Genomic DNA, 22,977 nt, shown 5'->3' with positions numbered 1-22,977 from the left:
TAATGTAACGGCATAATAATGCAAGAAGGCCTACACACTTCCAAATGATGACGACACTTTTAATTTTTAAGAATATTTAGATCATGGAAATTAAGTATCAAAATATTAGATACCTTAAAAAACCTGAATAAATAAATAAACAAACATTTTCTAACAGAAATTGCAAAATAACAAGCAGAAAAAAAGAAAAATGCATTAAGAACTTGTATGGAGATTTTTCCATCTACAGATTTTTCCCTGACCTTCTTTTCTCTGTACATTAAGGGTGCACACTATTGCTGAAAAACACAATCACTACCTGGCAGTCAGTATGCACAAAGGCACAGATCCCTAAACAAGGCCATATCTGCAGATGAAACTTTTTTTGTAGAAGCATTTTTAAAATTTGAACTAGCACCTCATGACTACACCACGTTATGTACGAGAAGCTGCAAAAGACACAGGAGCAAGTGGAATGTACAAAACATGGTGACATCATTTTTTAAGTAAATATAATGGGCGATATATTGCGTCACCAAAAATTATTGAGGTCATGTACCTATATTGCGCGATAAGTCCATATATTGATTATTGCGACAGGCCTACTTTTCAGGATTCTTTGAGTAGAAAGTTCAAAAGAACAGCATTTATTTGAAATAGAAATCATTTGTAACATTATAAATGTCTTTACTATCACTTTTGATCAATTTAAGTTTTGAGTCCTTGCTTAATGTAAACATTACTTTATTTTTTAAAAATATCTTACTGCCCCCCCACATTATATTAAACCAAGTAAAAAATAAACAAGGAATTTGCCTTGGTGCATATGCAAAACACTACAGACAAACACATGTAACACATTAAATTGTAGACAAATGAAATTGAAACTCTTTGTTCAAAGTGCAAGTAATGAGACAGTATTAATACAATTAATAGAAAATGTGTTGAAATGGTGTGTTTTTCACTAACCTGTCTTTTCACAGGATGTTGCATTGCTTGACAAGCTCATCAGAGACGATCGTGAATCAGGGAAACTTCCATTGCTGTTGATAGCGAATGCTGGTCAGTTCGCTATTAGACCTTATTTATTCAAGCAGTATAGTTTTTGCAAGCATTTGTTGGTTGTCAGTTTTGCATGCAATCATTAAAATTCATTTAATCTCTCAGGAACGCCAGGTGCGGGTCACACAGACAAATTCAGTCGTCTGAAAGAGCTCTGCGTTCAGTACAATATGTGGCTCCATGTGGAGGGGTTGGTATTAGCTGGTCCTGTTTCTGTAGTACCTCTTGATTTGATGTTTATAGTTAATATTCATCATAGTTTCATCATACTTTCAGGGTGAATTTGGCAACACTTGTTCTTGGTCAGGTCTCTTCTACTGTCACGGTATGTTGTGGTTTTTTTTGGCACAAATATGCCCGCATTTGTTTCCTGTCGTAAAGCATGTGCTATTATTTTCTTCCTCTCTCTATCAAGGCGGCCACCAAGTGTGATAGTATGACTTTAACTCCAGGCCCGTGGTTGGGCCTGCCGGCTGTGCCTGCTGTCACCCTTTACAGACATGAGGATCCGGCCCTGGTAAGTTGGACTGTTATTTTAAACACCAATCATCATATGGAAATGCAGTCCAAAGATATGACTGTACTGTGTGCAAAAACCTGATGCTAATTATCCTCCCTGCCGGTTGGGGGCAGTCTCTCGCAGCAGGTCTGACCTCTAGCCAACCAGTGGAGAAGCTTCGGGCTTTGCCTCTCTGGCTGTCCCTTCAGTACCTTGGGCATGATGGGATTTTACAGAGGATTAAGCATGCCTCGCAGCTAGTGAGTACCCTGCCAACTTCATTTAGATAATCCGACGCACTGTACTTTAAATACAAGAATTACTCTGACCTTGTTGGGAATTGATCTGTTTCCCTGTAGAGTCAACAGCTGTTGGAGAATTTGAAGACACTGGCTTCAATAAAAACCTCGGTAGGTGAACTTGTCTTCATCCATTTAGCTGTATGTTGGTACAGAGTCTTTTAGTGTTGCATCATAATCACCAAAAAAAAAAGAATGTGAATCAAAAGGATTTTGAAGCTACTGCATATCAATATTTCCTATGTCCTGAGTTGGTGTTGCTTCCTTCATTTAATAAATGGATAGTTCACCCAAAAATGTCTTTACTCATCCCATGTTGTTCCAAACCCATATAACTTTCTTTCTTCCATGGAACACACACACACACGTTTTGAGGAATTTCACATTTTTCATACCTGCATATAATGAAAATAAATGGGGACTGGAAAGAGATGCTCCTTAAAAGTAGCATAAAAGTGGTCCATGTGATCTGGGACCTATATTCCAAGCCGTACGATAGTTTTGTGTGAGGAACAGATTGAAATATGACATTATTCACGTATCGGCTTCCCTCAAATGGCACCACAAAAATGTTTGGTAGGAGTGTTAACTAAAGCAATGACTATTAAAATTGTTTTCATTAATTGAAATAAAATATAAATATTAGAAGAAAACTTAAAAACTTGAAAATGAGAAATGTTGCCTCGGCAGTAACTGAAATAAATTATGCTTAAATTGAAATACAAGCATTACTAAAACTGAAATAAATGTAAATGAAAGTTGAATAGAAATATAAAAAACGAATAAAAACAAGCATGTGACACAATTACTAAAACTAAAAAAAGACTACAAATAAAAACTAATTCAAAATACTGATATATAAAAGAATTGTATATAAATAATACTAAAATATCACTGCTCGATGGCCTTTGAAGACAAAATAATAACACAAGTTGACTACTAAGTTTTTTTATTTTTTATTGTGTTTTATTTTTGATTTCGACAGCCCCAGTTCCCATTCGCTTTACATGGGAAAGAACAGCCACAATATATTTAAAAAAAAATCACCTATTGTGTTCCACTGAAAAAAAGAAAGGTTTGGAGTGACTTGAAGGCAGATAAATAATGACAATGACCAACTTTACCTTTTTTGGTGAACTATCCCTTTAAAATCTCTGTGACATCATCAGCACCTGGCAGGCATTTCTGCCATTTACAACCAGACAGTATCACCGTGTTAAAATATGTCAGCTGAAAATATGAATACATAATAACACATTTGGTAGCTTAATGACACCACTCTTTGCACTTTATCTGGCAGCTTCTTGAAATTTTGTTCTTTTGTATCGGTCAGTGGCCCACTTTTTCCTGTCACTCCTAATCACACTAAGGCTAAAACCTTAAAAGTTAGCAAACACCTCTGTTCTGTGTCACCACCATTAGGATATCCTTGACAGTGAGGTGTCTCTGATCGAGGCTTTGCGCATGGTAAAGAGCAGAGTGTTCGTCATATGTATGTTGGCGGTGTGCTTTGTGACCGTCAGCAATGTGTGCAGCTCTTATACTGTATACATAGTGTGGTAGTGAGCGTGGGTGCCTTGGTTTCAGGATGTGGTGTCTCATTCCCGGGTCCCTCCCATCTCCGGGGGCTCGCTGCGGGACGTGCTGGGCTCTCTTATACTCTCTATTGTAGGTGGGACCAACCCTCTGCCTGCTTGATCCCACTCCACTCCTTCTCCCTTTCACTCGCGCTGTTTCTTCACTGTTCCCTCCCTCACCATGTCCACCCATAAGTGCTGGTGCTCAGTTTAAAGGCTTTTATTCGTGTAAAGGCCTGCCAATGCTACAGGCATGTGCAAAAACATTTGAGAAATGTCACTTCACAGAGCTTGATGACTCGTTGGGCATCAATGCTGGACCTTGCTTTGGAGCAATGATGCAGCATCATGGGAATTGAGCAGAATTTATTAAAATGGCCCTTGTGAGAGATGGAGCAAAATTAAGCGGTGATGTTCCTGTGTGTAAGTTATTTATATGATAGTTACAACTACATAGCTATAACAGGAGCCACAGTACAACATTTATTTAAAGTTTTTAAGATATTCAAAGAGGTAGAGACACTTGGTGATATTTATAAGGCTTCATTTCCTTAATTTGTCAATGGTTAGACATTTGTTCATGAAAATGTCCTTTAGTCATGAAGGAAGCATTGTTTGATAATTATAATAATGGGCATTTGTCCTGTAATTTAACAACATAAGCTTTTCTTAGTTATAACAAAGGTTCCAGCATCATATAGACATTCCAGCAGCACTAATGCATGACTTTAGGTCATGTGCCACATTGTCCAGATTGACCTTTCAAACCAGTTAGCTAGCAAACAAAAAGCCTTTCCATGACATTGCATCACAACATTTAAATATTAAGCCAATTTCACAATAACATGGTAGTGCTCACAGCATGAAATTAAGGCCTCCTGTAGTGAATGCTCATATTTGACCCTGGACAACAAAACCAGTCATATGGGTCAATTTGTTCGAAATTGAGATCTACACATCATATGAAAGCTGAATGAATAAGCTTTCCATTGATGTATGGTTTGTTAGGATAGGACAATATTTGGTCGAGATATAACTATTTGAAAATCTGGATTCTGAGGGTGCAAACAAAATCTAAATACTGAGAAAATTGCCTTTAAAGTTGTCCAAATGAAGTTCTTAGCAATGCATATTACTAATCAAAAATTCAGTTTTGATATATTTATGGTAGGAAATTTACAAAATATCTTCATGGAACATGATCTTTACTTAATATCCTAATAATTTTTGGCATAAAAGAAAAATCGATAATTTTGACCCATACAATGTTTTTTTGGCTATTGCTACAAATATACCCAAGCGACTTAAGACTGGTTTTGTGGTCCAGGGTCACAAATGTGTAACAGGTGTTTTGAGACCCCGTCCCCACCCTCTGTGTCTCTCTGATGTTTGTAGGTGGAGGATGAACTGAATTCTCCTGTGGTGGTGTTCAGGTTTTCACAAGACAACAGCACTCGTAAGTTTCCTTTTCTTGGTTGTATGTGTGTATGTATGTAAACCATTCAAACTTTTGGGGTAATTTTTTTTTTGAAAACACTTATTTAGCAAGGTTACATTGTCATCCAAGATGATCATGTCTTTCTTTCTTCAGTTGAAATGAAATTACGTTTTTTGAGGAAAACATTCCAGGATTTTTCTCCATATTGTGGACTTCAGTGGTGGCCAACGGGTTGAATGTCCAAATTGCCGTTTCAGTGCAGCTTCAAAGGGGCTCTACAAGATCCCAGCTGAGGAATAATGGTCTTATCTAGCGAAAAAACTGGTCATTTAAAAAAAAAAAAATAAAGGGAAGTTTATATGCTTTTTACCCACAAATGCTCGTCTTGCACTAGCTCGACCTCACGCATTACGTAATCATGTTGGAAAGGTCACACGTGATGTAGGTGGAAGCACCAACCCAGTGTTTACAAAGCGAACGTGCAAAGAAAGTCAAACGCCCTTTACAAAAAAAGGTAATGTCGGACGATTTTGAAGTTGGAGGAGAACCCTAACCCTAACCACCCTAACTTTTGAACCGGAGTACACCGACGAAGAGCTAACTGCAACGTGACGTTTCACACATGATTACGTAATGCGTCAAGTAGCATATCGCAGAGCTAGTGCAAGAAGAGAATTTGGGGTTGAAATGTATCTAAACATTTTTTTTTTAAGAAAGTGACCGATCGTTTAGCTAGATAAGACCCTTATTACTCGTCTGAGATTGTGTAGAGCCCTTTGAAGCTGCATTGACACACAACCAGCTGGCCACCATTGAAGTCCACTATATGGAGAAAAATCCTGGAATGTTTTCCTCAAAAATCTTAATTTCTTTTCGACTGAAGAAAGAAAGACATGAACATCTTGGATAAATACATAAAAAGCCAGTGTTCAAAACTATCTTCTTACCTTCGCCAGATTCACAATGGAAAGTTTATAATAATTTTTTCTAATTTGAGTGGTACTGGTAGGAATTCATGGGAAATTCGAACATGCCGCTGTGTCATTTTGTCATGTCTGTAAACATAAAGAAGTTGTGTTGGCTATCACGAAGCTAGTAGGATGCTGCAGGTGGTGGATCATTTATAGCCTTTTCTCAGAGCAGCTGGAATAATTAAACTTAACATTTTGATGGCAAATTGTAATCCAAAAAGGGTTGTTTATGAAACACAAGTGACTGAAATTAGATTGTATTCCAGTTTTAAATGTGCATCTGATTACAGATAGCCTGTTTGGGATTACACAAGTTTTGTATTTTAAAGAGAACCAGTTCTAAGTAGGAATAATTAGCTTTTTGGGTTTAAAGACTTTCTATATGAAATTCGAATGGTATGACAATTAGAGATTGTACAGAAACTGAAATCTACATGTAACGCTAATACACACATAAATATATTCATGCAATGCTGATGTTGTTAACATTAATAGTTTGAGAACAAAGTATAACAGTAATAATAATTTGCATGGTTTGATGTGATATGAGCTAAGTGATTGTTAAATTTAATCACCGTTTGTAGCGCAATTCATTGTAATGCTTTTTTCCTCAGTTGGTCAGAACAGAAGTGTCAGACTTGTTACTTACTCGTTCAGATGACAATATCTGGTGAAAATTCTTATTAAAAGACGTAGGCTAGAATCTGTGATTCCGAAGTACAGTATCCACACTGGTGCAGTGACTGACTGCCACACACACATAGGGTGACCAGATTTCTCATGGTGGGATACGAGACGGGTGGGCAAGGAGTGGGCAATATGACCACGATATATAACAAAGCAGCAAATAAGACAAATACGATAGAGATACACATTAAATAAACCTGTTTTTCAAATACAGTAGGTTTATTTAAAGGGGTCATCGGATGCCCATTTTCCACAAGTTGATATGACATTTATTTAGATCGGGGGCGCATTCCCTTCAAAAACAAACGTAATCCACTGCGAGTTCAGCGGCTCAGATGTCGGGAGTAAATGACTTCTGCTATGTTCATTATTACATCCAACAACAGAACACCTCAATCGCTTAGGAGTCATTCTTGTCTACATCTGCTCCGTAGTCGACACAATGGCGGACACAATCCGACCGGAATTGTTGGCGCAAGCTACATTAAAGTGATTATTACGTTTTAAATATGGTTATTTTTCTTACAAAAACGCATCGATTCGCTACAGGAGGCCTTTGTTCACCCCCCGGAGCCGTGTGAGACACTTTTTTTTTATGGATGGGTGCTTTTTATTTCACTTCTTTGGGACTGATGCACTGCAACACCCGCTGACTGCCATTAAACAGCTTGGAAGATCAAAGACAATTTTTAATATAACTCCGACTGGATTCGTCTGAAAGAAGAAAGTCATATACACCTAGGATGACTTGAGTGTGAGCAATTTATGGACTAATTTTCATTTTTGGGTGAACTAACCCTTTAAGCCATAACCGACTGTATTTATGTGAGGTACGCGCAAGGAGAACTGATCGCACGCTATCTGAGAGGGATTATGTGGGCGTGTGACCGAGAGAGCGCTTCTGTTGTGTGTCCTTCAGTGTGATTCCGCCTGTTCCACCTTCACTTACTGCACGTTAATCGATAACGAATTGTGATTGCAATGGTGATTTTGTTGTAAGACGAGCTTGGCTACCTTTAAATAGGCTGTTCTCGTGTGACAGAACATTACTACTACTCGCTCTGATCATCCAGTCTAAAAAAATTAGAAATACGTGACAAAACATGATTTTTTTCAAAATAAGTCGGGACACTAAAAATGGAGCTGAAATATGAGACTGTCCCGGGAAAAACGGGACGTCTGGTCACCCTACACATACACATTAAACATTAGATTCATCCGTGCTGAGGAGCCATGCCGGTGCAAGACCCACATTAAGAAAATAACTCCGCAAATACTTGCAATTGCAGGTTTCAAACAGAGATGGCGACAAAGAGGCAAAACTTACGGGCTGCAGCTTTAATGTGGCAGTAAAGACATTTATGTTACAAAAGATTTTGAATAAATGCTGTTCTTTTTTTAACCTTCTATTCATCAAAGATTTCTGAAAAAAAGGGTTTCTACAAAAATATTATGCATGTATATACTAAGAGATATTGACTAAAATCCACAAAACTTTCATTTTCAGCCTCAAGTGGTGGCTCAGTAGAAGGCTATCTTGAGGGGGAAAGAGATATCCTTGATGCCCTTAACAGATGGGTAAATGCTTCTCTTACTCGCAATGTATTATGAGAAATAAGTAGACTGAATTGTGAGCGTTTATAATAGAGTGCCGAGATCATTTTCTTACAAATGAGTCACCCGACTGCTTTGATCTGATTTGACAGTTGGGTGAGCAGTTGGCGCAGCAGGTTCCGCTAAGTGGTGTGGATGTGGTTGAGCTGGAAGATGAGGGCACATGTGTTCGCTTCAGCCCCCTCATGACCGCTGCGGGTAAGACATTTGGGAGACAATTAAAATCGGGAATGCTAACACAATGTTCAGGCCCAAGCCATACTGACTTAAGAACTGGAGGCATACATGATGGAGCTAATTACAAATTTAAAAAATCCTGGGTTATGTGCAAGCTCTAGACATTTTAATAAGCCTATATTAAATAGATGCAAGGAAGAAATCAATAATTTTCCCAAATAAATATATATAGAGAGAGAGGATTGAGAAACATATTTCCGCAAAAATAGGGGCTTGAGTGGACTATTCTTTGTCCTTAATTCCTTAGTGCGCAAAGATATAAAAGTATCATTGATTTTATGACTTGTCAGTTGTATTGCAGTGGTGAGACCCAATTCATGTTAACATGTTTATGCTAACAGTGCTGTATATGTGTGTAGCTCTTGGCACTCAGGAGAATGACGTGGCTGCACTGGTGGAGAAGCTGGGAGAGATGATCCCAGTGCTGAGTTGCACCCTACGCTTCAGACAGGACTTCAAGGATGAGGTTCTACAACAAGCTTCACTCTTGTACATTGAGGACCAGAGCTGGCCTGGCCTTGGAGGTGTGAGGTGAGACTCTGGAGTCAAACCTGCATCAGTTTACAGCAAATTTGACATTACATTCATGCATTTGATGGATGCTTTTATCCAAAGTGCATTTGAGGTATACACTTAGTCAGTTTTGTGTTCTTTGGATATCGAAAACGTGACCTATTCTGCCAGCTGAGCTAAAAGGATACAGTGACCCTGATATCCTCTATTCCTCACTCGGAGAAGAAGGAAACTCGCATTGTTGTAAGTTTCCACAGTGTTAAACAGGTTCTTTTTGTTTGTTGTTTGTTTTTCAAAAGGTATGAGGCCAGAACCACAGACCTGGATGAAGACAAGAGACATCACAGTGTGGAGAAGATCAACAGTGACTTGCTTAAGAAGCTGATGGAGCTGGATACTGACCTGTACTTCTCTGATGGTAAATTCCTGATGGCCTTATGATTGACAGTTGTAGAATTGGTGTAATTCACATGAACTCAGTGACCCTGTCTTGTGTGCAGGTCCTGAGTTTTGTGAGGAGAAAAACTGCATATTCATTGGTATGGCAACAGAAGACCTGGATGTGGCAGAGTTGGTGGAAACTATAGTATCTATTGGAAGAGACATTGAGGAAAGTGGAAAGGTTTGCACTGACTTTTGCTTTTGGACAGGTGTTTAATAATTGAAGCAGAAAATAAAAATCAGAAACATAAGAAGATATAATGCATCTGTGTATGTTTGCGGCTAGTTGTTTGAGAACATGACGGAGGTTGTGAGAAGAGGCATACAGGAAGCTGAGCAGCAGCTTCAGAAAGCAAATGAAGAGAAACTTATGGAGGAGGTGAGTGAATATGTCTAGGTGGACAGCGGGCTCCAAAAGTCTGAGGTCAGAAGATCTCATTCAAACCTGTAAAATAAACCAAAGAAACTTTATGGCATAAAGTGGTCGAGAAATATTTAAAGGGGTCATAAACTGCCGTTGTTTTTTATTTTGTACTTTGAGGTACACTTATGTTATCAAGATTTTTAAATTTTTACAAGATTTTTTTCTTAACCCCCCTCATCAGAACTCTCCGTCTGAATAGCCGTGGTGGATTGTAGACTCGGACGTAAACGCCCACTGCTGTGATCCGTGGTAAAATGAAGTGAACAAAGGACCAAGTTCTTACTGACGCGGTCTGGATCTTCATTAAAAATAAAGTTCATTCACTCTTTCCTAATGTTGGAATCAGAAGGAAGGCAATGCAATGACTGTTTTTCCACAGCGTGGCACTGCAAAGTGTCTTGTTGTCTTCAGAGCATCTTTATCGTTTGGTTTCTGCGTAGACCTGCGTTCGCCTCTCGTTATTCACACTACATGTGCAAATCGGTGGGCGGGGCTAAACAGGCAGCGATGTAGAAGCAGGCGTTGATGATGACTTTTGGTCATTTTGGCAGATTGGCTTCAATCGAAGCTGTTTTTAGACTAACGAGAAAGATTTGAGTTCTGAAACTTACAGGATGTTTTTATAGTACAATGACCTCTTATATGTCAAAAGATCAAGGGAATTTTGGTTTCATAGTTCATGACCCCGTCAAGTGTTAGTTTTTCTTTCACTTGATTTATAGGTCAAATATTTTAATATTTTTAATATTTTGCATGTGACTCATGTGGGATCCTGATCAAGACAAACCAAATACTAAAACATTCAGAAATTAATTTTCCATTTCAACAATGCTGGTTATATAATTGTAATAATTTTCTGATGAAATCATTAAAAAATTTTACTTTTCAGGGTGTACTTCGACAGATCCCTCTGGTGGGCTCTGTGCTTAACTGGTTCTCCCCACTTCAGGCCTCAGTCAAAGGAAAAACTTTCAACCTAGCTGAAGGTATAGATGCTTTAAAGTTTGTAATGCACAAAAATGTCAAATAAATATCAGTTTAATTGTAGCTTTCAGGTTTTTATAGCATCTATTTTACCTCCATAGGTTGTCTGGACAGCACCGAGCCTGTTTATTCTATAAAAGCCCAGATGAATAAAGAAGCTTCCCTCGATTCCCCCAAGTCCGTCACCAAACGGTTTCCAGGTAACGGTAACATCTTGATCTAAGATCAGTGTGACCCTAATTACACCTAATTACTTTGTGTCCACAACATAATTAAATCACATTTGGTCTTACACTGATGTTTACAGAACTCTCAGGTTAATTAAACCATGTGATTCACAGGCCAAAAACTCTTCCGGCGGCAGGGAGCGGGCTCAGACTCTGTCAGTGATACCAGCTCTGTCAGCCAGCTTGAAGAATCGTTCAGGGAAACGGCACCCGTGCAGGCCAGTGATGCGGAGGAGGCAGAGGTCCCTCAGGAGCATCATGTCCACATAGTGGTGGAAACGGCTTCATCAGACCAGCGTGTACCAGAGGGACAAGAGACCGAGAGTGTAGACGCCCTAAGATAAGACCACTCCTAAAGGGATGTCCCAGAGGTTGGCTTTGTCTCACGGAGGAATATGCGTCCGTGACCTTGATGCCTTGAGCAAACCACTCTTGAAATTAAGGAAAGAAGCAGCTTTAAATGCAAATAACAAAACACTGGAATTTCATGGAAATAATGTTTGAATATACGTCCCTTTTTCTTCTCGTAATCAGTTGCACATTTTTAAGGTTTGGTTAATCATATATTACAGGGTCTCCTCACAGTTCTTTATGTGCACTGCCAGTATATCCTTCCATAGTGGGTGACACAGCCGTTACGTTTTGGACGCTTATCTTTGTCATCTATAAGCCTGTCTGACAGGTTTTTCTGATCCATTTCCACACATTATTTACACAACGAAAGGGCTATTGTGGCCTTACCGTCATGTACATTAATGTCACAATGTCTTGTTTGCCAAAAGCTGGTCTTGCTTTATGTACTCTCCACCGGCAGACGTGTGAGAAAGAAGGTTGATGCTTGAAGACTCATGCATCTGTTTCTAATCAAACGATAGCCTTATTGCACTTTTATGTACAGAATGTCACACTTTAATCAGAACAGCAGAATATTTATTTATTCTATAAATAATTCTCTTGGAGGACATTAGGCTATTTAGAGATAAGTAACATTTGCTATATGTCTAAAATAAGTTTATTAAATCAAACAGATATCCATCCAGCACTTTTGGCTTTACCAATAGTGAAATGATTATCATATACTGTTCTTACTGTGAAGAATGTTTCAGAGATGTCTCTTTTGAGTAATCGTTACATTTTTGGATGTGTATGAAGGCTAAATATAATGTACTGAAATGAAGATCTTTATTTGTTGTTTACACCAATGTTAATTGTTTTAGCACATACAAAAAAAAAAAGCTTTGCTACTGGGGAAATGTAGTTTCATTTCGCATATGAATATTGTGTGAATTATTCATGAGAAGTAAATTCACTACATCTAGAACACATCCATCCATGTTTTTTGGAGCATAAGGTGCTCTTTTCATAACTGTGCTTCCTTACTGAATAATGTAATTGTAGATCTGCTCATCTTTTCAAAATGATTAGTCTTAACTGGTGCAATAAATCATTGTTTTTTTCTTTTTCTTTGGGGGAGATAAGTGCTGACTTGAAATGTTGTGTCAAAAGAAAGAATAGAGTGGTTTTTATAATTACAATTTTATTTTACAATGAGCAGTTATGTAAATGACAATAAAGAAAATGGTACTAAAACAAAAATAAGAGCTTGGAGTTTTTTTTTTTTTTTTTCAAAACTGTCCTGAACTTTTACACAATTTAAGCAGTCAGTTGAAAACTGGTGCTTTATCACATCATTAAAAGCCTTTAAAGTTAAGCTTCAAATACATTTTAAAAGCAAATTTAAACACTTGAAAAACATTTTTAGTTATACATGTTTTATAGTTGCGGTGAACGGAAATAGGCTAGTAGTTTTAAAAGAGGTCAGCAAACGATCGAGTTCATCCATAATGCGGAAATTTAGTTTATTATCGACACCGCTCAGGCGCCTTTCGCTTTCTTTCAGAGGCAAAACCACTACATTTCCCAGAATCCCGTTCGCTGTTGCTCCGCGAGGTCAGGGGAGTCGTCAGCACACACGAGGAGGACTCATTCCGAGCTCTTAGTCAAACCTCCCTTTTCTGTCGCCCCTCGCTGAGAGACACCGGCTGTTTGATTTCAACCAAACGGGGGGAAGGCCACAGTCCGCTAACAAAGTTTTCACGACGCACGGGGTGACCTTAACAGCGGCTAAGGCCGGACACGAAAGTGATCAAGTCCGTGGCTTTAAAGCGCGTGTGTGTGGAGCAGCTGTGTGGCGATGGACGCGATAGACACTGCCCCTGATTCCTGGGATCAGGAGGACGATGGCGAGGCCCAGGTCGACGAGCAACTTTCCAAGGCTTTTATTACCAGCCTAAACGTGGACGCCAAGCCGTTTGTCCCCAACGTGCACGCCGCGGAATTCATCCCGACCTTCCAACAGAAGAGCTCCACGGAAACGGTGGAGTCAGCGGGTGAGTTCCCGGTTATTTAACGAGTGTTAGCTGTTAGCCGCACACACGCCTGTTCGCATGAGCTTAGCATGGATGCTAACGTACATCAGAGTTGCCGTCAACGGCTCGAAGCGGAAACGGGGCCAACGTGTAATTTGCGATTTAACAAGCTGAAAAACTTTCTTGACGTGAATAAGAAGTGTTCATTAACACCGTAACAGTTGCTCGTGCTAAAAAGTGATTCAGTTTGGTGGAGACTTTGTGTGTAGGTGCTTGTAAAGCAATTTTAGACGAATAACAATATATAACTGGATGGTGATAAAGAATTAAAAGTGTATTAGGCTAATTTGTTGTTTAATTGGACAACTTTAGAGATGTTATCGCCTTTTTATTAACGCACGTGAACTTGCTCAAAGGGTGCTCGCGTTTGTTTGCATGACAATATCATCAATACTGATGATCAGAGGCCTGGCGCTTCATAAACAACCATTTTTCCCCTTGCTTGACTGCTTTGTTTGAGGGGCCTCTTTTGGCTGATTGTTTAAGGGTGGGGTTTGGCCCCCATGCTGTCTTACTGCAAACGTGATGTACCATTATGTGTTGAGCTGTTATAGTGTCACAATGAAAGACAGTTGTTGGCCTGATCCGCTTAAATCACGGCGCTAGAAAACTGGACATGTTCACCATCATCTGTTCAAATGCAGAAGTACTTACCACCACAGTTTGGCTATTGTCAAGGCAGCTAAATGTTTTCACTACAGCAAAGTTTCTAAACTCTTGCCTGAAGCTTTTGTGTCAGCTGTTGTATTTGAATACATTGTGTTTATAAGGTACACACTGGAGGTCTTCTGAGAAAGATCAATGTAGCGTGTAATGGAGGTAAACGCAGTGATGTGATCTGATCTGCTTATTAAACTTTTCCAAGCTTATTTGAGTTAAAAAAAAAAAACTCTAAAGAGAGTTCGTTTTTAACACAGCAATGTATGGTACTCAGCCTATGTATTTATTTCAATAAGTGATCATGTTACAAAATAAAATGGCCATTTGGTCAAAAACATGGGAGTTTGTTGGAGGACCTTTTAACTGTTTTTGTCTTGCCACAAGTGGAAGATATGCCATTCACATACTACAATTACACAGTGCAGATTGTTGTCTGTAAATGTGTTGAATGTTGTCATGCAATTTCCCTTTTAAGACTATTATTCTTAGTTACTTGACTGTCCTGTGTAATTACAGCTGTAAAAAGAGGCATTTTATATTCCTGCAGGTCCCGATGCAGATGCCAATGTGGAAGTGTCAGAGCCTGAGGGTAAGTAAATGCTGAGACACACAACCACAGTTTGCTTCACATCCCTGTAATAATAATAAACACACAGATGAGTCTGTGGCTAGTAACTTGTGCTTGCTCATATTCCAGTTTCCAACGATCTAACACAAGTCCTGTTCACACCGAGATGGATGTTTTGTGTGAATAATTCAATGTGATAAACATTTTAATTTGAATTAACATGTTAATGCTTCTGTTTAAGCAGAACTTGAACAGAAGAAAGTGTTCAAAAAACCTGTTCAACCAATACAAACCGTGCTCTTGGTCATAAGCTCAGCTGCCGCTGTTACATAAAACCATGACTTGATGGCACTCATGAGCGAGTATTTAGCCAAATTATGGTGTATTTAGGTGAAGTTCGATAAACGCCATAGTGAAGGGAAAAATCTGAACGGCTGTTTGAAACATAAATATTGTTTAACATTCTTCTCCGTGAGAAGCTGGTATCAGAAATTGAAAGTTGCATAGTGATTTGTGAACTGGGGTGTTTCTTAGTTTCTACTCCAGCGCCACCAATTTGCATTTTCATTCAGCCTGTTTGCCAGTTTTTACGCATTATATTTACGCATGCTGAACAGTCATGTTGGTGAGAACAGACCTTCACCTTACTAATAGACACAAGGATTCATTATTATAAAAGAAGAGCCATTTTGTTTGTTAAACTTTGTAGTTAAAATGTTAAATGTTCTAGTGGTTTGTTGCTTTTATATTTTTTTTGGTCGTGTTTTCATGTCATCTTGATTGTGCCTTTTGTTGTGGTTCAAAATAGCCTTTAGGCACAATTATGTTGACACCAAACACAGCAGTATTAGTCAGAAAGGAAACGACTGTTATTGACACAAGATCAACAGTGATTGGATAAACAGTGTAAAATGATCACGTTGCCTTTGACATCAGCTCCGCCCATGGAGAACGGTGATGCAGAGATGGCAACAGATGACACCTGGGAGCAGAAAGGGAGTGAGCCTAGCAAAGCTGAGGCAGAGCCAGGAGGCAGCCCTGGAGGAGACCGAGGTCAGGCTGATGAAGACTCCCCTCAAGAGGAAGGAATGGAAGAGGACGAAGTAGTGCCAACACCTAAAGTAGTCCCCACACAGCCAAATGCCCCCAAGAAGGAACATGTTAACGTGGTCTTCATTGGCCATGTCGGTTAGTGTTTGCATTCTGCATTTACATGATATATTTGATGCCAGTGTCTTGTTTAAACTCCTCAAGGACTGTTTACTTTTGGGTTGATTCTCATGAAAATATTTTTAATGTTTAGGCCAGATTTAGATACTTTAAATAAATAAATAAATATATTTTAGTTTATTGACTTTATATTATTCACTTGTTTTGGATTCTTTAATATATAGCTGAGGTTGTTGGCATTATGCTGAATTATAATATATATCTTGGCAAGATCTTCATGCCATTTCTTTAAAGTTTTATCTTTAGCTTTCATTTCAGTTTCTCAAAATAAGCAGTTCCAGTAACGTCACAGTTTCATTCATCTCATTTTTTGTACTTGGCTCTAATTTGCTTGGATTGTTATATAACCACTTTAATATTAATCAGTTACAGACCTGCCAACCTGTACGCATTTTGCGTAGCGGCTATGCATTTTGACCTCAAAGTACGCTGGTACGATTTGTCACTCTAAACTATGCAAAAATCTAGTGGCGCCTCTGTCCATGCGCAGTATTCAAAACAAGCAACAGAAAAAGATGAAGAGTTCAACCAATCAGAGCGTTTTTTTTTTTTGGTTTTGCATTTAAATAATTTCTGCGTATTATTTTTCTTCTAGTAGCCTATAGTTTATAGTTTCAGTTCAAAGCGGCTCACGCTCGCCCCGTCAGATGCTCTGACAGAAAGGCTGCGTGTGAGGCTGACAGAGACGTGCTGTTTAATGCGTTTGAGATGTGCTGTTTTCCTTAATGCATAACTTACATTTCACAGGTATATTCTCCATCTGTAAATGTTAAAAAAGCCATGGAAATGTTTCCATTTTGCTGTCAGAAGTGCATGAGCTTTTGCTTTGCAATTCTCCGGTAAACTCCACAGACTTCATTTAGAACGAGCGCGCCAAACAGACAGAGCTCAGTGAAATAGGAGCGCAATAACTCTGACTAAAATATACATTTTGCTGAAATATTTGTAGTTGGACAATAAATGTGACGCATGTAGAATTTTAAACCTACAAGTAAGTGTATTTGTATGATAGCACTAACTGTAAAGTGTAATGGGGTAATCAAAATAGCCTTTATACTCAATTAGTCTGTGCTTTTTATTATTTTCATTTTTAGTTTAGTAACTTTAACTTCTGCTTTAAAAGGATTATTTATGTTTTTAGATTGCAATGTTACAATGTTACAATGTAATGTGATTTTAACCCTTTTTTGCACATAATATATGCCTACATGCTTACATTCACTTTATTTGTTTAATCCAAATACAAAATACCGAGATATATAGGCTACCGTATACCGCAAATCAGCCCAAAAATACAGAGATATGAATTTTTGCTCATATCGCCCAGCCCTATACAGAAGTGTACTGGAGATTTTTTTTTCTTTTTTAAATAGCATTAAAAAAAACTAAATAGCAAAAATGAACTAAACAGTTACGCTAAACAGTAAAAAACAGTAAACCGTTTACCACCACTACACTCCCCCTCCACAAAACCATCCCCCCCCAACCCCGCCCACGCCCACCACGCTGATGGTACTCAAAAAAAATGTCCGCGGTTGGCATTACCATCAAGGCATCTCAGTTCATAACATATCTCAGGAGCATCATGGGGAACACTTTTAAAATGTCTTTAGAGAACAGAATTTTACCGTCTTTATCTGTCCTGGCCTCACCCTGTCTCTCTCTAATCTCATTTTCCTCCAGATGCTGGCAAGTCAACTATTGGAGGACAAATCATGTGAGTTGTTGATTTTGCTGCAGTGTTTTTTTAGCAGATATTGTTGTTTTTTCCATCCCATGTTTCTGATAGCTTATATTCTGCCCCTCCTCCACAGGTATTTAACAGGAATGGTGGATAAACGAACTCTGGAGAAGTATGAGAGAGAAGCCAAGGAGAAGAACAGGGAAACTTGGTAATTGGCTTAGTTAATAAGTTTATTTACCAGAACATCTGGTGGGCAGTCAAACAGATTCCCTCCAAATACAGCTGAAGCTCATAACACTTCAGTACTTTTTTTTTTTGTTTTGCCTAAGGTGGAGCAGTTTTTCATAGTTAATGGTTTTTCTCAGGTACCTCTCTTGGGCCCTTGACACAAACCAGGAGGAAAGAGACAAAGGAAAGACTGTGGAAGTCGGACGTGCATACTTTGAGACCGAAGAAAAGCACTTTACCATTCTGGATGCACCAGGCCACAAAAGCTTCGTGCCCAACATGATTGGTGGAGCTTCACAGGCTGATTTGGCAGTGCTGGTGAGTCATAGCATTGAGTAGGCACTCAAAAAGAGTCTTTTTTTTCAGTCTCTGAATTCATTTTTCATTATTTCTATCTGAAGGTAATCTCTGCAAGGAAAGGAGAGTTTGAAACGGGCTTTGAGAAAGGTGGCCAGACGCGGGAGCATGCCATGTTGGCCAAAACTGCTGGAGTCAAGCATTTGATTGTACTTGTAAACAAAATGGATGATCCAACAGTGAACTGGAGTCTGGAGAGGTCAGAAGATGGACATTTATATACAGAGACTGTTGTTATTGTATTTTATTTGGTTTTATGAAAAAAATGGTATTGAGTGTTTAATATTTTTATACTGTTTGCACACAGGTACGAAGAATGTAAGGAGAAACTTGTTCCGTTTTTAAAGAAAGTCGGGTTCAACCCCAGGAAAGATGTTCATTTCATGCCATGTTCGGGACTTACTGGGGCCAATCTAAAGGAGCCAGCGGAGTACTGCCCTTGGTATACGTAAGTGTGTGGATTTGCGGTTATTCAGTTTTTGTTTGAATGCTTTTTGACAAGTATAAAAAAATCACTGGCTTTCAACCTTTTTGACACCAAGCCATCCCTTCTAAGCTGACACCAAGCCATCCCTTCTAAGATGAAACATTCCTCTGTTGCTTCTGTAATAAGAATTAATAAGCTCAAAAATATGATGTCAGTTTATTATTATACTTTCTCCTATGTGATATTTAAATTTAGTTCTATTACCATAGGCTTTATGGTACTTACTGGCCCCCCTAGAACTTGGCTGAGATGTCCTGATTGTCCGGGGCCCCCTGGTTGAGAACCACTGCTTTAAATATCATAAAAGTACATGAATAATGTGTCTCACTATTGTGTATTATGGACAGAGGGTTACCATTCATTCCACATCTGGACAGTTTGCCAAACTTCAGCAGATCAAGTGATGGACCAGTCAGGTTACCCATAGTAGACAAATATAAGGTAAGTGGAGAGGAGGTGGAAGAAAAAAAAAAATATATATATATATATATTAGGGATGTCAACGATTAATCGATGATCAACTAAAATGAGGGAACAAATTAATAAATCGAACGAATTCTTAATTCGTGGCCATGAAATCTTTTATTTCCCTTCCCGCATGTTTACCAAAGTAAGAGATGCGAAAACAGTGATAAAAAGTGAATGACAATAAAATAAACCTGCAAAATTAGAGGGTTAGACGGTGAGGATTTAGTAAAAGAAACAATGCCTAAATATTATTAAATTTGTGGAAATTCGTGACCAACCGGCAAACCAACAAAGCCGCGTGAATGTAGGCTATATGGGCTCAAACGGCATCCAAAAGCATGGTCGTGATGTAACATTTTCCAGCGAACCAATTATTCCTCTAATAAAGCTTTTATACCACACTTTTCATAATCAGAGCTTATAATTTGTAAATAAATAATTGCTGGATGCGCTGTGACCGACACTGACTGTACGTTTTCCCGGAGCATTCAGTGTCACTAAACGGTGATGCCACAACTACGAGCATCGTTCACTAGTTTCTGTAGGACCTAACTAGCCTAGGCACAGGCTTTCAAGCCCTGGGACAAAATGGGATGCTTTAAGGAAAATGTATAGCCTATCTAAGTAATAGGCCTAAAATAACAATTTAATTTCATTAAAAAAAAAAAAATTATGCGAAATATATCTGACTTAATTAAGCTAACAGATTTAAAACAGAAGTGTGGCGCGGCGCTCCATAAACAAGTTCACGGAAAGGAAAGAATGACAACGCGCATTCTGTTTGCACAAATCTTCTGTTTTTATTGTGAGTGTGCAAAAATAAAAGTAAACACTTTTGTGGATTGTATCTTACTCAAAATTTAGTTTATTTTTGTGTTTTTTTGTTTCAGCTGTTCGATCGTGTCGGCGCCTCACATATTCTAGCAATTCAAACTTACATCTAGCAATTCAAACTTACATCGCAGTTTGTTCATTATCAAAATAAAATAGTCACCCAAACATAAAAGGTTACACTGGTCAGTTTAAATAGTCCGTAGTATAGGCCTACCGGTCCACTCTGCTGTTATGCCAAGGACGTTGTTGCTCATGTGAAGAGGATGATCTTTTCCGTCTATATGCGAATGCGTGTAAAGTACAAGCCCAGTTTACATTTAAATAATAGTTTAACATTCAAATACATTGCGAATATGGAAACATCTAACCAACCCGCGCTCGCTCCGTCCTCGTATGCCCGCACGCACGCACTCACTGTCACGATCTAATGCACTGTAAATGCCGGATTATTAAAAACAAATAGGCCTACCGCAACGCAAAAACTCAAAATCTGATATTTTCCGGAACAGGATCCAGCAGGATCAAATGAAGTACTGGTCATAATACTCGCATGATAATGTTTGATGTGAGCAACAGTGTGTTTTGCTGCAGCAGCGGCGATGGAAGCGGTTCACTGACTGTGCAGAACAGCCACATGCTCCAAAGTTATGTTTGGGATAATTTTATTTTAAATGCCATAATGTCAGTTGAAAACATTGCAGTTGTGTTTTAAAATACAACAACGAGCACCACGAAACCATTTAAAGAGGCGCGTTCAGCGGTCTTCGTGACGGGATAGGAAACACTGACTCAACAAAGTAAAATGATCTCAAACGTATGGCACGCTCTCTTCATTTTATCAAATGATCATAATCGCATCTATTTATTTTACAATCCTGCTACTAGCATTTCATTCAGACTAAAACCCCTTTAATTCGGGTGAGAAATAGAGAATAGAGACTTTTTTTTTTTTTGAGGGGCTTTTGCACATCCTGTCATGCCGGTGACTGCGTGCCGCTGCAATAGACGCATTTTGCAGCATTAAGGTTAACGATTAATTGATCATTAATTTAAACGACGATCGATCATAGAAATGATCGAAAATTGACATCCCTAATATATATAATTTTTACCCCTTGTTATCTTGAACTGTATGAATACTTTGAAGTTCATCATATGTCATGCATGACTTTCCTTTATTTAAATGTTTGATTTAGAAAATCTGATGTCCCTTCACATGGTTTTGTTTAAAAAATGCTTCTGGTGATTTTGCAGGACATGGGCACTGTGATATTGGGGAAATTGGAGTCGGGATCAATCAGCAAAGCTCAGCAACTTGTGATGATGCCCAACAGGGTACGATTATTGTAACGTAACCCTTTAAAACGTCAGGTTTTGTGGCAAGAATTGACTGACATATCTGTGCCTGTCTCATTTGTGTGCAGCACACTGTAGAGTTGCTGAGTTTGCTTTCTGACGATGTTGAAACCGATGATGCTGGTCCGGGAGAGAACTTGAAGTTGAGACTCAAAGGCATTGAAGAGGAGGAGATCTTGCCAGGCTTCATCCTCTGCAACACTGAGAACCTTTGCCACACTGGGCGCACCTTTGATGCCCAGGTCAGTGAACCAAGGTTATTTTCGTAAACGAAAACTAAGACGAAAACGATTGATGAAAAAACAATTTCGTAAACTGAAATAAAATAAAAATGCCAAATTAATTGAAAAACTAAATGAAAACGAAACTAAAAACAGTTATTGAAAAACGAACTGAAATAAAATAATAATTATCAAAAATAAATAATCGTTTTCGTAATCATTACGTTCTCATCCCTTGGCGGAAAAATATATGAGCTGTGTGTGTGGCGCCGGCAGTTTAGGGAAATACCTGTAAATGGCGCATTGGGCACGTGAGGTTATCTTATGGAGAGACGCAAAGCAGTTTAAAGCAGAGTCCTGCACGGGTCCTGTTTGGTAAACGTGCACCAGCAGTAGCTACTTAACAGAACACTTGACTATCCATCAGTGGAGAGACGCAAAGCAGTTTAAAGCAGAGTGCTGCGCGGGTCCTGTTTGGTAAACGTGCACCAGCAGTAGCTACTTAACAGAACACTTGACCCGTTATCCATCAGCAGCACTAATTTAATTCTGTACCAGACCAGACCCGTTTGACAAAGACTGCGAGTCGCGAACCGCACTCGCATTAAATCTATTACATCAGGTAAGCAAAATTATTTATTTTCTCATGTAACACAAGCAATCAAACCAAAATTAGGCATTCTAAGTTGGTGCTTTGAAGAAAAACAGACACGCAGCGCAAAGCAATAATTAACAGAAAAAAAGACGAGAACGCGCATCCTTTCTGAAAACAATACAAAACTTGTATTGTGATCACTCTGCCAGGCTTTCGGAAAAATGTGCATAGGCTAAATCACATCATAAACACGCTTATAATTCTTAATAAATGAAAAGAACATATTCAAATATGAGCCTTAATACGATTGCCGTTATTATTGAATTTCATTAGTCCCTGTTAGGATTTATGCGCAGTTGTTCACGGAAAAGTGATGCGATTGTCATGCGCATCTCGTCAGTAAAGCCAGTCCCGCGATTAGTAGTAAATCTCCATCACCTGCTTTCAGATGGAGCGGCATTTAATACACAGAGCCGTAGTCCACTGACAAGCTAGGCGATATCGCGTTCATAATTGAATGCGATTCATCTGCGATTATGAACGAGATATTGCCTAATTGTTAGTGAACTACGGCTCTGTGTAGTGCATTAGGGTTGTGACGGCGAGGAAATTTTCCCACCGGTTAATGGACGTGTGACAACACCGGTAATGCCGGTATCACCGCGGGGGCGGGGTGGGGGCGTTCCCTCTTTTCCTCGCTTTCCTTCGCTTTTAAATAGCTTGTTAAAGCGGCGTGCGCATTTTACTTTCACTTTGAAGTGGCGGCAATTCGGCGTAAAGCAATTGTTCGTTTTTAGTTCGTTTGAATTTTCCCTCTTTTCCTCGCTTTCCTTCGCTTTTAAATAGCTTGTTAAAGCGGCGTGCGCATTTTACTTTCACTTTGAAATAGCGGCAATTCGGCGTAAAGC

At 38.9% G+C, this 22,977-nt stretch overlaps 2 protein-coding genes across 8 annotated transcripts in view; both read left to right on the top strand.

Moving 5' to 3' along the window:
* LOC107721496 (pyridoxal-dependent decarboxylase domain-containing protein 1-like) overlaps positions 1-12,600 on the top strand; it is a 26,571-nt gene extending 13,971 nt beyond the window's left edge. For 2 of the 6 annotated variants that reach the window (XM_016529525.1, XM_016529524.1), the window contains exons 8-24: positions 963-1,041; positions 1,147-1,231; positions 1,318-1,366; positions 1,457-1,558; positions 1,675-1,800; positions 1,900-1,950; positions 3,427-3,507; positions 4,812-4,872; positions 8,020-8,090; positions 8,219-8,324; positions 8,723-8,894; positions 9,176-9,294; positions 9,377-9,498; positions 9,604-9,696; positions 10,631-10,727; positions 10,827-10,925; positions 11,067-12,600. In XM_016529525.1, the coding sequence (XP_016385011.1) occupies positions 963-1,041; positions 1,147-1,231; positions 1,318-1,366; positions 1,457-1,558; positions 1,675-1,800; positions 1,900-1,950; positions 3,427-3,507; positions 4,812-4,872; positions 8,020-8,090; positions 8,219-8,324; positions 8,723-8,894; positions 9,176-9,294; positions 9,377-9,498; positions 9,604-9,696; positions 10,631-10,727; positions 10,827-10,925; positions 11,067-11,296 (1,743 nt within the window). In that variant the 3' untranslated portion in view covers positions 11,297-12,600. The remainder of the gene's footprint in view (positions 1-962; positions 1,042-1,146; positions 1,232-1,317; positions 1,367-1,456; positions 1,559-1,674; positions 1,801-1,899; positions 1,951-3,426; positions 3,508-4,811; positions 4,873-8,019; positions 8,091-8,218; positions 8,325-8,722; positions 8,895-9,175; positions 9,295-9,376; positions 9,499-9,603; positions 9,697-10,630; positions 10,728-10,826; positions 10,926-11,066) is intronic. The other 4 variants (XM_016529529.1, XM_016529527.1, XM_016529526.1 and 1 more) reach the window with 3 other exon arrangements.
* A 222-nt stretch (positions 12,601-12,822) lies between these two features.
* gspt1l (G1 to S phase transition 1, like) overlaps positions 12,823-22,977 on the top strand; it is a 15,091-nt gene continuing 4,936 nt past the window's right edge. For both annotated transcript variants that reach the window (XM_016529523.1, XM_016529522.1), the window contains exons 1-11: positions 12,823-13,342; positions 14,589-14,630; positions 15,546-15,797; positions 17,523-17,556; positions 17,654-17,731; positions 17,889-18,069; positions 18,153-18,307; positions 18,416-18,556; positions 18,943-19,036; positions 21,152-21,232; positions 21,322-21,495. In XM_016529523.1, the coding sequence (XP_016385009.1) occupies positions 13,147-13,342; positions 14,589-14,630; positions 15,546-15,797; positions 17,523-17,556; positions 17,654-17,731; positions 17,889-18,069; positions 18,153-18,307; positions 18,416-18,556; positions 18,943-19,036; positions 21,152-21,232; positions 21,322-21,495 (1,428 nt within the window). In that variant the 5' untranslated portion in view covers positions 12,823-13,146. The remainder of the gene's footprint in view (positions 13,343-14,588; positions 14,631-15,545; positions 15,798-17,522; positions 17,557-17,653; positions 17,732-17,888; positions 18,070-18,152; positions 18,308-18,415; positions 18,557-18,942; positions 19,037-21,151; positions 21,233-21,321; positions 21,496-22,977) is intronic.

Source organism: Sinocyclocheilus rhinocerous, unplaced genomic scaffold (assembly GCF_001515625.1).
Source record: "Sinocyclocheilus rhinocerous isolate Xijiao unplaced genomic scaffold, SAMN03320098_v1.1 scaffold481, whole genome shotgun sequence".
NCBI lineage: Eukaryota > Metazoa > Chordata > Actinopteri > Cypriniformes > Cyprinidae > Sinocyclocheilus > Sinocyclocheilus rhinocerous.
The sequence above is the reverse complement of the archived record's forward strand: the minus strand, read 5'-3'. Positions and strand labels throughout refer to the sequence as shown.